The 12,533-nt window shown below is 54.2% G+C and overlaps 1 protein-coding gene across 1 annotated transcript in view; it reads right to left on the minus strand.

The window, feature by feature from the left end:
• Positions 1 to 12,533, minus strand: part of phc3 (polyhomeotic homolog 3 (Drosophila)) — a 131,422-nt gene that overhangs the window by 102,791 nt on the left and 16,098 nt on the right. The window contains exon 3 of the mRNA XM_070882458.1: positions 5,279 to 5,465. Within this exon, the coding sequence (XP_070738559.1) occupies positions 5,279 to 5,395 (117 nt within the window). The 5' untranslated portion in view covers positions 5,396 to 5,465. The remainder of the gene's footprint in view (positions 1 to 5,278; positions 5,466 to 12,533) is intronic.

The following is a 12,533-nucleotide window of genomic DNA, read 5'->3' on the forward strand; positions in this document are numbered from 1 at the left end:
TGGTGGCACACCTTATAATAGTACAAGCAGTAACCATGTAGGATACATGACATCACTCTCCCCCAAGCCTTTAGTGCAAATCGCCTTCATGCATTGACTGTGCTCTGGGCTTAGCTCTATCTGGTTGACCCTTGGAGGGTCGTTTCCATCTTGGGTGAGTGGGTAGTGTTTCGTTGGCAGTGGAGGTGCTGGTGGTTTTTGTTTGTGCGTCCATGACAACTCCATTCTCTCCTACCCCCGCCGCCCCCTCCCCCCCCCCCACCCCACTTATGCCGATGGCTCATTACATTCATATACATTCAAGTCCAGGAAAAAAAATTGCATTTATATCATTCTATTTGTGGTACAGTTGTGAGGCAAGTACATTTGACTGGTGAGGTACATACTTGATATATACTTGGTGTGTGAGGACAAACTAGTACCAGAACTGCTGGATGGTGTCCAGGCAGTCTGGTGGTGGCGCGGTGCCCAGTGCTGGCAGTGGGAACCCGGTTGGCTCAAGTTGCCTGCTCTCAGGGCCTTTGCCGTTGCTCCTAGCGTCGGGCAGGTTCACAGATGCCTGTGACCTCCCTGTCCTTTCCTTGTGCCCCGGGTCACTGCTGCTCCCTAAGGAGCAGTCGTCTGGCAATGAACAGGGAACTGCTGACTCGCTGGCCTGGGCGTTATTTGGCTTGGAATCCTGGCTGATCCCAGTCCCATTTGGGAGAACTGTTGCGGGTGACCCTTCGTTCCCAGATGTAGCCTTGATGGTGATAGAGTCTGGGGGCTGTGCCTTAGCGCAGTTTGCTCTTTCAGGCTCGTGGTGGTTGATGCCATCGGGTGCCTGAGAGGTGGAGCCAATCGGGGGCAGGGTATCGATACCGGTGCCGTTGCCCTCCTGAGATCACTCGCTCTGCGGCTTGTATGTATTGGCTACTTGCGTCACACTCCATGGTGCATAACTCTGGTCCCAGGGACGCAGGCTACTACATTGGGTTAGTTCGCTGGACCTGTGTGCTCCCGATGGGTGTCTGCCTACTGCATTGACTGTATGCAGTTGAAATCCTACATCGCACTGTTTCATTACTCATTGTAAATAACCTGTAGTTCCGATCGCGAGACTTTTCTTTGCTTATTGCATGTACACAACTTTGATCATCAATTGCACATTTTACATCTAGCTCACAGTTACTCTTACATTGATTGAGAGTGTGGAACTGTCCCTTTAAGTGTGAAGAGTTGCAGGCCTCCTTTAAGAGAGCCTTGCTATCTTTACCCCAATCCTCTTCTCCGTTTGGTGCCACGTGTTGCTCCATCAGCGCTGCACCTCGTGGTCTGGCCACCGCCATCTTTTTCTTCAGCGCATCACCTCGTGGTTTGGGCACCATCTTTTCTCCATCCACGATGTCGATTGCGGTGATCCTCTTCTCCCCGGGTTCTGCCATCGAAGCTGGGGAGTTGCATTTGGATCCGATTTTCTTCCTCCGGAGTCCTGCCAGTGGAGCCTGGGAGGTGTGTTTGGGTCGTCTCAGCGGGATCATCTCCACGCAGTCATGCTGAGTGGTCTGTGCCTCGGGCGCTGTGCTGGTCTGCTCTCTGTTGCAGGGTCCACCCTCAGGTAAGGGCTTGCTTTGCCTCTGAGCGCGGAGGACGTCGATCGCTGGAGGGATGAAATCTTCCCAACTCCAATGGATCTTCCCCATCCACCTTCTTCCGAGTAGCATTGGTCCATCACCTGCAACAATCCACAGAGGTAACCTGTGCACTGTGCCATCATGGAGTACCTTTACATCCGCACTACCAACAACTGGGATAAGTTCATTGGTGTAGGAGCGCAGCTTTGCCTGAACCGGGACCAACTTGGGCCGTTCAGCTTGATTGTCCCATAGCCTCTCAAAGGCTTTCTGATTAATTACTGACTGGCTTGCCCCCGTGTCCACTTCCATGAAGACTGGAACGCCATTTATCTCGACTTCCATCCTCAACGTGGAACACTCGATGGTGCAGGTAAACATGCCATATACCTCATCGTGGGGCTGAGCTGCCTCTCTGACTATCGCTTCATAATCCGCGCTGGATTCATGACCATCTGCAGACTCTTCATCAACGCAGTGAGTCATCTTTCTTTAACACATTCGCTGGAAGTGGCCCTTTGTGCTGCAGCCTTTACACACAGTCTTTAAAGCGGCACTGGTGAGCCCTGTGATTTCCTCCGCAACGCCAGCATGGAGCTGCTCAGTTTGCCCCCCTCGGCGGACTCTGAGTTAAGGGACTCGGGGTGACTGTTCTCTCTTCCCTGAGAAGGTTCACTTTCCACAGTCCAACCTCTCCACAAAGCCTGCACGAGCCTCTCCACAAAGGTATCGCAATCATCACCATCGGTGAACTGCTGCAACGTATCAAGGGTAGCCATTTTCACGTGAATGTCCGTAATCTCGTCGCCAATTGTTATGTCTTTAGATGCTCTGATAATGACTCCATGAGGCAATGTGTTGTACTTGAACTGTAGTGACCTTAGTCCTTTATTGCTAACTCCAAAGTGAGGATCACACCTGGTGGCCTGCCTTTTATACTAGGCCTGGCACACCTGTACAGGTAACCTACAAGTCTCCCACTGAGGTGCCCCCTCGTGACACACCTTGTAATAGTATAAGCACTAACCATGCAGGATACATGACACAAATTAGGGCAGAAAATGACTTTCGATGATCAGGAACTTAAATTTTTGGTGTGAAGAGAAATCAATTCAATTGCAACCATGACCTCTCGCTGAGAACAACTCCAATCAGCCCAGGGGCATGAACTAAATACAGAACATCAAGAAGATATACTTTCTCTCTCTCTGCGTAAAGTATTGTAAAAACATAATATTGCTCAGCACGTGGTGAGCAAAGTATTCCCAGATGGAACCTGCCCACTATTTGAACAGGATTGTCGAATGTGTATCTTTTGTTATTTCTGGACCTGGGACTTGCTCTCCAGTCCCGGAACGACTGTAAATATCAAAAGAAAGATCAAACTATCACCACATTCCCACTGGTACAGATAGGTTTAGAATAACATTTAGTGCACGTGGAAATAAATTCACTTGTTCAAACTTTGGTTTCAAATATCAAGCCACAGAGAAAGCTGGAATCCAGCAACTGGAAATGTTTATAATGCAATTGATACCAAGCACCGATCTTAGAAACCACCCGCGTGAAACGCACGAAGAATTTGTTCTGGTAGCACTTGTCTCCAACTGTAATCCTGTTGGTTAGATAGCCAGCTGTCAGTCGTGGCTCAGTGGGCAGCGCTCTCCCCTCTGAGTCAGAAGGTTGTGGATTCAAGTCCCACTCCAAAGACTTAAGCACAAAATCCAAGCCGATATTCCCAGTGCAGTACTGAGGGAGCGCTGCACTGTCAGAGGGGCAGTACTGAGGGAGCGCCGCACTGTCGGAGGGGCAGTACTGAGGGAGCGCTGCACTGTCAGAGGGGCAGTACTGAGGGAGCGCCGCACTGTCGGAGGGGCAGTACTGAGGGAGCACCGCACTGTCGGAGGGGCAGTACTGAGGGAGCACCGCACTGTCGGAAGGGCAGTACTGAGGGAGCGCTGCACTGTTGGAGAAATTACAACATGCTGCGGTGCAGAGGGACCTGGGGGTCCTTGTGCATGAATCCCAAAAAGTTAGTTTGCAGGTGCAGCAGGTAATCAGGAAGGCGAATGGAATGTTGGCCTTCATTGCGAGAGGGATGGAGTACAAAAGCAGGGAGGTCCTACTGCAACTGTACAGGGTATTGGTGAGGCCGCACCTGGAGTACTGCGTGCAGTTTTGGTCACCTTACTTAAGGAAGGATATACTAGCTTTGGAGGGAGTACAGAGACGATTCACTAGGCTGATTCCGGAGATGAGGGGGTTACCTTATGATGATAGATTGAGTAGACTAGGTCTTTACTCGTTGGAGTTCAGAAGGATGAGAGGTGATCTTATAGAAACATTTAAAATATTGAAAGGGATAGACAAGATAGAGATAGAGAGGTTGTTTCCACTGGTCGGGGAGACTAGAACTAGGGGGCACAGCCTCAAAATACAGGAGAGCCAATTTAAAACCGAGTTGAGAAGGAATTTCTTCTCCCAGTGAGTTGTGAATCTGTGGAATTCTCTGCCCAAGGAAGCAGTTGAGGCTAGCTCATTGAATGTATTCAAATCACAGATAGATAGATTTTTAACCAATAAGGGAATTAAGGGTTATAGGGAGCGGGCGGGTAAGTGGAGCTGAGTCCACGGCCAGATCAGCCATGATCTTGTTGAATGGCGGAGCAGGCTCGAGGGGCTAGATGGCCTACTCCTGTTCCTAATTCTTATGTTCTTATGTTCTTATGTTGGAGGGGCAGTACTGAGAGATCACTGCACTGTCGGAGCTGCTGTCTTTCGGATGAGATGTTAAATACCGAGGCCCCGTCTGCCCTCTTAGGTGGACGTAAAAGGTCCCACGGCACTGTTTCGAAAAAGAGCAGGGGAGTTATCCCCGGTGTCCTGGCCAATATTTATCCCTCAATCAACATCACTAAAAACAGATTATCTGGTCATTACCTCATTGCTGTTTGTGGGATCTTGCTGCGTTTCCTACATTACAACAGTGACTACACTTCAAATGTATTACATTGGCTGTAAAGCCCCTTGGGGGGCAACCCGAGGTTATGAAATGAGCTATAGAAAGACTTACATTTATATAGCGTCTTTCACGACCATTTAGTGATGTATGCAAGTAAGCTCCCGCAAACAGCAATGTGATAATGACTAGATGATCTGTTTTTGTTCTGTTGATTGAGCGATAAATATTGGCCCCAGGACACCGGGGATAACTCCCCTGCTCTTCTTCGAAATAGTGGCATGGGATCTTTTACATCTACCTGAGAGAGCAGACGGGGCTTCGGTTTAACACCTCATCCAAAAGACAGCACTTCTGGCAGTGCAGCACTCTCTCAGCACTGCACTGGAGTGTCAGCCTGGATTTTATGAGTTTAATTCTTTGGAGTGGGACTTGAACCCACAACTTTCTGACACAGAGGCAAGTGTGCTGCCCACTGAGCCATGGCTGACACATATATAGAAATACTAATCTAATCATTTCAACACTCAGAAAGAAATAATCCATGTTGAATATAATAATATTGAGTTCACACGCATGGTACAAATTCTATGTGCAGCTTGGTTCTGTTTATTTTTTACTTCCAACTCGGACGTAACTCCTCAGAATGCATTTCAGGATCTCCGCAGTAGAACCGTACAGGTCAAACAGTATGGCAGCGACGTACCTGAACAGCTTGTCTGTCTGAGCTGCTGTAGACAGAGATCTGCGGTGCCTGAGTCCTGGGGGAGGTGCTGACTGTCGTGCTCGTGGTTGATGTGGTTGTACTTTGCTCATTTTCCATGGCTGGTCAGTGCCGGGCTGCAGGCGCCCAACACATCAGGTACAAGTGTCAGGGTCGCAAGGCTTCAAAGCTGAAAGATGGCAAATCGAGAGGCAATTTAGGTAAAGTGCTCCGGCGCTTAAATCGTCGATGGTGATCGCGAGCAGCCATCTGTATTGGGCCAACGGCGATAAGAACTTGCCAGTTGCACTGTCAGTTACAAAGAGTACCGCTGATAACGCATCAAGCACGCCGGCTATATCCGGCAATTCAGCTGTACTAGCTTCAATGGAAATAAAAAATCAGGAAGTGTGAAATGGGCTGGCGATTCCCTATCACCCGTTTCACACTGTTAGTCAATGCCTTTCCACAAATCTTAAGAAATTTAGGGACTAGAAATTCATTTGCTTAACGCCCCCCCGTTACCGCCCGAGCTCCGCGCTGTCAGTGCCCCCCCGTTACCGCCCGCGCTGTCAGTGCCCCCCGTTACCGCCCGAGCTCCGCGCTGTCAGTGCCCCCCGTTACCGCCCGCGCTCCGCGCTGTCAGTGCCCCCCGTTACCGCCCGAGCTCCGCGCTGTCAGTGCCCCCCGTTACCGCCCGCGCTGTCAGTGCCCCCCCGTTACCGCCCGAGCTCCGCGCTGTCAGTGCCCCCCGTTACCGCCCGCGCTGTCAGTGCCCCCCGTTACCGCCCGAGCTCCGCGCTGTCAGTGCCCCCCGTTACCGCCCATGCTCCGCGCTGTCAGTGCCCCCCGTTACCGCCCGCGCTGTCAGTGCCCCCCGTTACCGCCCGCGCTGTCAGTGCCCCCCGTTACCGCCCGCGCTGTCAGTGCCCCCCGTTACCGCCCGCGCTGTCAGTGCCCCCCGTTACCGCCCGAGCTCCGCGCTGTCAGTGCACCCCGTTACCGCCCGAGCTCTGTGCTGTCAGTGCCCCCCGTTACCGCCCGCGCTGTCAGTGCCCCCCGTTACCGCCCGAGCTCCGCGCTGTCAGTGCCCCCCGTTACCACCCGCGCTCCGTGCTGTCAGTGCCCCCCCGTTACCGCCCGAGCTCCGTGCTGTCAGTGTTCCCCCATTACCACCCGTGCTCCGTGCTGTCAGTGCCCCCCCGTTACCGCCCGAGCTCCGCGCTGTCAGTGCCCCCCCGTTACCGCCCATGCTCCGTGCTGTCAGTGCCCCCCGTTACCGCCCGCGCTGTCAGTGCCCCCCGTTACCGCCCGAGCTCCGCGCTGTCAGTGCCCCCCGTTACCGCTCATGCTCCGTGCTGTCAGTGCCCCCCGTTACCGCCCGCGCTGTCAGTGCCCCCCGTTACCGCCCATGCTCCGTGCTGTCAGTGCCCCCCGTTACCGCCCGAGCTCCGCGCTGTCAGTGCCCCCCCGTTACCGCCCGAGCTCCGTGCTGTCAGTGCCCCCCCGTTACCGCCCGAGCTCCGCGCTGTCAGTGCCCCCCCGTTACCGCCCATGCTCCGTGCTGTCAGTGCCCCCCGTTACCGCCCGCGCTGTCAGTGCCCCCCGTTACCGCCCGAGCTCCGCGCTGTCAGTGCCCCCCGTTACCGCCCATGCTCCGTGCTGTCAGTGCCCCCCGTTACCGCCCGCGCTGTCAGTGCCCCTCGTTACCGCCCATGCTCCGCGCTGTCAGTGCCCCCCGTTACCGCCCGCGCTGTCAGTGCCCCCCGTTACCGCCCGCGCTGTCAGTGCCCCCCGTTACCGCCCGCGCTGTCAGTGCCCCCCGTTACCGCCCGAGCTCCGTGCTGTCAGTGCCCCCCGTTACCGCCCGCGCTGTCAGTGCCCCCCGTTACCGCCCGAGCTCCGCGCTGTCAGTGCCCCCCCATTACCGCCCGAGCTCCGCGCTGTCAGTGCCCCCCCGTTACCGCCCATGCTCCGCGCTGTCAGTGCCCCCCCGTTACCGCCCATGCTCCGCGCTGTCAGTGCTCCCCGTTACCGCCCGAGCTCCGTGCTGTCAGTGCCCCCCGTTACCGCCCGAGCTCCGCGCTGTCAGTGCCCCCCGTTACCGCCCATGCTCCGTGCTGTCAGTGCCCCCCGTTACCGCCCGAGCTCCGCGCTGTCAGTGCCCCCCCGTTACCGCCCGAGCTCCGCGCTGTCAGTGCCCCCCGTTACCGCCCGCGCTGTCAGTGCCCCCCCGTTACCGCCCGAGCTCCGCGCTGTCAGTGCCCCCCGTTACCGCCCGCGCTGTCAGTGCCCCCCGTTACCGCCCGCGCTGTCAGTGCCCCCCGTTACCGCCCGAGCTCCACGCTGTCAGTGCCCCCCGTTACCGCCCATGCTCCGCGCTGTCAGTGCCCCCCGTTACCGCCCGCGCTGTCAGTGCCCCCCGTTACCGCCCGCGCTGTCAGTGCCCCCCGTTACCGCCCATGCTCCGCGCTGTCAGTGCCCCCCGTTACCGCCCATGCTCCGCGCTGTCAGTGCCCCCCGTTACCGCCCGAGCTCCGCGCTGTCAGTGCCCCCCGTTACCGCCCATGCTCCGCGCTGTCAGTGCCCCCGGTTACCGCCCGAGCTCCGCGCTGTCAGTGCCCCCCGTTACCGCCCGCGCTGTCAGTGCCCCCCGTTACCGCCCATGCTCCGTGCTGTCAGTGCCCCCCGTTACCGCCCGCGCTGTCAGTGCCCCCCGTTACCGCCCGAGCTCCGCGCTGTCAGTGCCCCCCCGTTACCGCCCGAGCTCCGCGCTGTCAGTGCCCCCCCGTTACCGCCCGAGCTCCGCGCTGTCAGTGCCCCCCCGTTACCGCCCGAGCTCCACGCTGTCAGTGCCTCCCGTTACCGCCCATGCTCCGTGCTGTCAGTGCCCCCCGTTACCGCCCGCGCTGTCAGTGCCCCCCGTTACCGCCCATGCTCCGCGCTGTCAGTGCCCCCCCGTTACCGCCCGAGCTCCGCGCTGTCAGTGCCCCCCCGTTACCGCCCATGCTCCGCGCTGTCAGTGCCCCCCCGTTACCGCCCGAGCTCCGTGCTGTCAGTGCCCCCCGTTACCGCCCATACTCCGTGCTGTCAGTGCCCTCCGTTACCACCCGTGCTCCGCGCTGTCAGTGTTCCCCCGTTACCGCCCGAGCTCCGTGCTGTCAGTGCCCCCCGTTACCACCCGTGCTCCGTGCTGTCAGTGCCCCCCGTTACCACCCGTGCTCCGTGCTGTCAGTGCCCCCCATTACCACCCGTGCTCCGTGCTGTCAGTGCCCCCCGTTATCGCCCGCGCTGTCAGTGTCCCCCGTTACTGCCCGCGCTCCGCGCTGTCAGTGCCCCCCGTTACCACCTGTGCTCCGTGCTGTCAGTGCCCCCCGTTACCGCCCATGCTCCGCGCTGTCAGTGCCCCCCGTTACCGCCCGAGCTCCACGCTGTCAGTGCCCCCCGTTACCGCCCATGCTCCGTGCTGTCAGTGCCCCCCGTTACCACCTGTGCTCCGCGCTGTCAGTGTCCCCCGTTACCGCCCGAGCTCCACGCTGTCAGTGCCCCCCGTTACCGCCCGCGCTGTCAGTGTCCCCCGTTACCGCCCATGCTCCGTGCTGTCAGTGCCTCCCGTGACCTTGAGTAGAGGTTTCGCGCTGGCGCAGACAGTGAGCGCAGCACACTCTTGCTTCTGAGTCGGAAGGTTGTGGGTTCAAATCCCATTTCGGGAACTTGAGCACAAAAAAATTGAGGCTGACACTGAGGGAGAGCTGCACTGTCGGAAGTGCTGTATTCCGGATGAGATGTTAAACCGAGGCCCCATCTGCTCTCTCAAGTGGACGTAAAAGATCCCATGGCGCTATTTTGAAGAAGAGCAGGGGAGTTATCCCTGGTGTCCTGGGGTCAATATTTATCCCTCATTCAACAGAACAAAAACAGATTATCTGGTCATTATCATATTGCTGCTTGTGGGAGCTTGCTTGTGTGCCAATTGGCTGCTGCGTTTCCCACATTACAACAGTGACTACACTCCAAAAGTACTTCATTGGCTGTAAAGCGCTTTGGGACATCCATTGGTTATGAAAGATGCTATAGAAATCCAAGTCTTTCTTTCTTTCATCGGATCTACTCAGTGCGATTATGATCCAGACCAGGCTTTCCTCACCCAAACCAACGCGGTTTCGTAAGTGTCCTTTGCCAACTGGGTTCTCCACATACTGAGGCTAACAACACAATGCACTTCAGCCGACCAACAAAAGCATTGCGAGCTTGGACCAAAGTCAGGAACAACTTAGGACTTGGAAACGCTTCTCTTGGTGTTGGAATGTTCCCAGACAGTGATAATTAAGTGCAATGAGAATAATAATGATGACTTGCTGCAGCTAGTAATCACACTGTGCAATGTTGTGTGCCAGAGCATATTTACAAGCTGACACACAGTGCCATGGCACCTCTGCCAATGTGTTACTGGATACACTTCATTCGTACGGAGGAATAGCTGTGGCGTTTGGGAACTACCTGATTTGCAGACTTGGGAGAGAAGCTTAAGAATGCATTGTTAACTTGTGCGTTATTCCCTAAATAAATGTCAAGAACATTACCCGGGAAGTAACACTTTGGAACACTATGCAGCTACCATCTTCCATGTGATGGATTACTGATCTCAGCAAGCAACTGAAAGGTCAGGCATTTCCCCACAGGAAGAGAGGCAGGGTATGTAGCATTATAGAATTATACAGCACAGAAGGAGGCCATCGTGCCTGTTCCGGCTCTTTGACAGAGCTTTCCAATTAGTCCACTCCCCCCACTCGTTCCCCAGAGCCCTGAAAAATTTTCCCCTTCAAGCATTTGTGTAATTCGCTTTTGAAAGTTAATACTGAATTCCTTCCATTGCAGAACATAACAAATCGCTACATAATTTCTTTGTCCTCATCTCCCCTCTGGTTCTTTTGCCAATGACCTTAAACCTCTGACCTCTGGTTACCGACCCCCCTGTCCCGTGGAAACAGTTTCTGCTTATTTACTCCATCAAAACCTTTCATGATCTTGAACACCTCTATCAAACCTCCCCCTCACCTGCTCTGCCCCAAGGAGAACAACCCCAGCTTCTCCTGTCCCTCCACAGAACTGAAGCCCCTCATCCCTGGACCTCATGCGGCATAGGTGGGCTGAAGAGTTATGGGTGAGTTAGAGTTAGTATAGGCTGTGCTAATCAAGTCTCCCCCATGGTTGGCGTAGATTATGTTGATGGCAGGAGGCAGTGGCGATAAATTTTAGATTCCTTGCATTTATACAGCCTCTTTAACACAGTAAAACCATCCCAAGGTGCTTCACAGGAGCATTATCATACTAAATTTGACACCGAGCCATGTAAGGAGAAACGAGGGCAGACAATCAAAAGCTTGGTCACAGAGGTAGGTTTCAAGGGGCGTCTTAAAGGAGGAGAGAGAGGTAGAGAGGCGGATAGGTTTAGGGAGGGAGTTCCAGAGCTTGGGGCACGGCTGCCAGTGGTGGAACAATGGAACTCGAGGATGCGCAGGAGGCCAGAATTGACGGAGCGCATAGACCTCGGAGGGTTGTGGTGATAATGGCAGTGCAAACAGCCCCAATAAAAGCACTGACCGCCAAACTGTGTTTTGGAAACTTCTGTTGCTCTGGACCACAGCTGGGGTTATGACCTTGGCGTGTGGAAGCACCAGGTTTGTGTGTCTCTTTAATCCTTTTCTGGTGCTGCCAGGGCTCCCCAGCATCGAAGCACTGACCACACTCGGCCAGCTCCATTGGGTGGCCCACATTGTTCGCATGCCCGACACGAGACTCCCAAAGCAAGTGCTCTACTCGGAAATCCTACACGGCAAGCGAGCCCCAGGTGGGCAGAGGAAACGTTGCAAGGACACCCTCAAAGCCTCCTTGGCAAAGTGCAACATCCCCACCGGCACCTGGGAGTCCCTGGCCAAAGACTGCCCTAAGTGGAGGAAGAGCATCCGGGAGGGCGCTGAGCACCTCGAGTCTCGTCGTCTAGAGCATGCAGAAAACAAGCGCAGGCAGCGGAAGGAGCGTGCGGCAAACCAGTCCCATCCACCCTTTCCTTCAACTACTGCCTGTCCCACATGTGACAGAGACTGTAGTTCCTGTATTGGACTGTACAGCCACCTGAGAACTCACTTTTAGAGTGAAAGCAAGTCTTCCTCGATTTCGAGGGACTGCCTGTAATGATGGTGCTCGCCTGATCTCTGTTGTGGCCGGTACCCAAAGCAGAAACTCAGATTTTAGGCACCGCTATCCTTTTCAATCTGTTTATTTACCCACCAAAATGACCACAGTGCTGACTACGATTACGTGTCTCTGGCCGTGAAGCCCCGATGCTGGATCACCTGAAAATTCTTCCTTTTGAATGAAACAAAAAGCTGTGAGCATAGTCCTTCCCTGCCGTACAAGCAAAGGATTACACTAAATGTTGCCTCTGATTCAAGTACCCCCTCCGAATTAAACTAATACTTCGGAACATAGGAACAGGAGTAAGTCATTCAGTCCCACGAGCCTGTTAAGCTATTCAATGAGATCATGGCTGATCTGCAACCTAACTCCATATACCCGCCTTTGCCCCATATCCCTTAATACCTTTGGTTAAAAGATATCTACCAATCACAGATTTAAAATTAACAATTGATCTAGCATCAATTTCCATTTGTGGAAGAGAGTTCCAAACTTCTTCCACCCTTTGTGTGTACAAGTCTTTCCTAATTTCACTCCTGAAAGGCCTGGTTCTAATTTTTAGACTCTGCTCCCTAGTCCTAGAATCCCCAACCAGCGGAAATAGTTTCTCTCCATCTATCCTATCTGTTCCTCTTAATATCCTGAAAAATTCGATCAGATCACCCCTTAACCTTCTAATTTCTGGGGAATATAACCCGAGTTTGTGTAATCTCTCCTCATAATTTTACCCCTGGAACTCGGGTGCCATTCTGGTAAATCTATGCTGTCTGTCCTTCTGTAATGTATGCACCTGTTAGTATGCTCACAGGTCGGTAGAGCTGTTGAGTTGTGAGTGGCTCAGCCAGTCACGTGATGTTCACAAGACTCAATAAAACCCCAGCCAGTTGGGTTCGGGGAATCCACGATAAGGCAGGTGTTTGTGAGCCTAGTGGATGAACTGGTAATGTGCAGTGTGATTGTTATTCCTTTTTCGAAGAAACCAACTAGTTCTTAATAGCAATGTGTTGCTATGAATTCTTAAGCAAGGAACCCATGAAGCAAATACATTAAACCCTCCAAG

The sequence above is a fragment of the Pristiophorus japonicus genome, chromosome 6 (genome assembly GCF_044704955.1).
Source record: "Pristiophorus japonicus isolate sPriJap1 chromosome 6, sPriJap1.hap1, whole genome shotgun sequence".
NCBI classification, from domain to species: Eukaryota; Metazoa; Chordata; class Chondrichthyes; family Pristiophoridae; genus Pristiophorus; species Pristiophorus japonicus.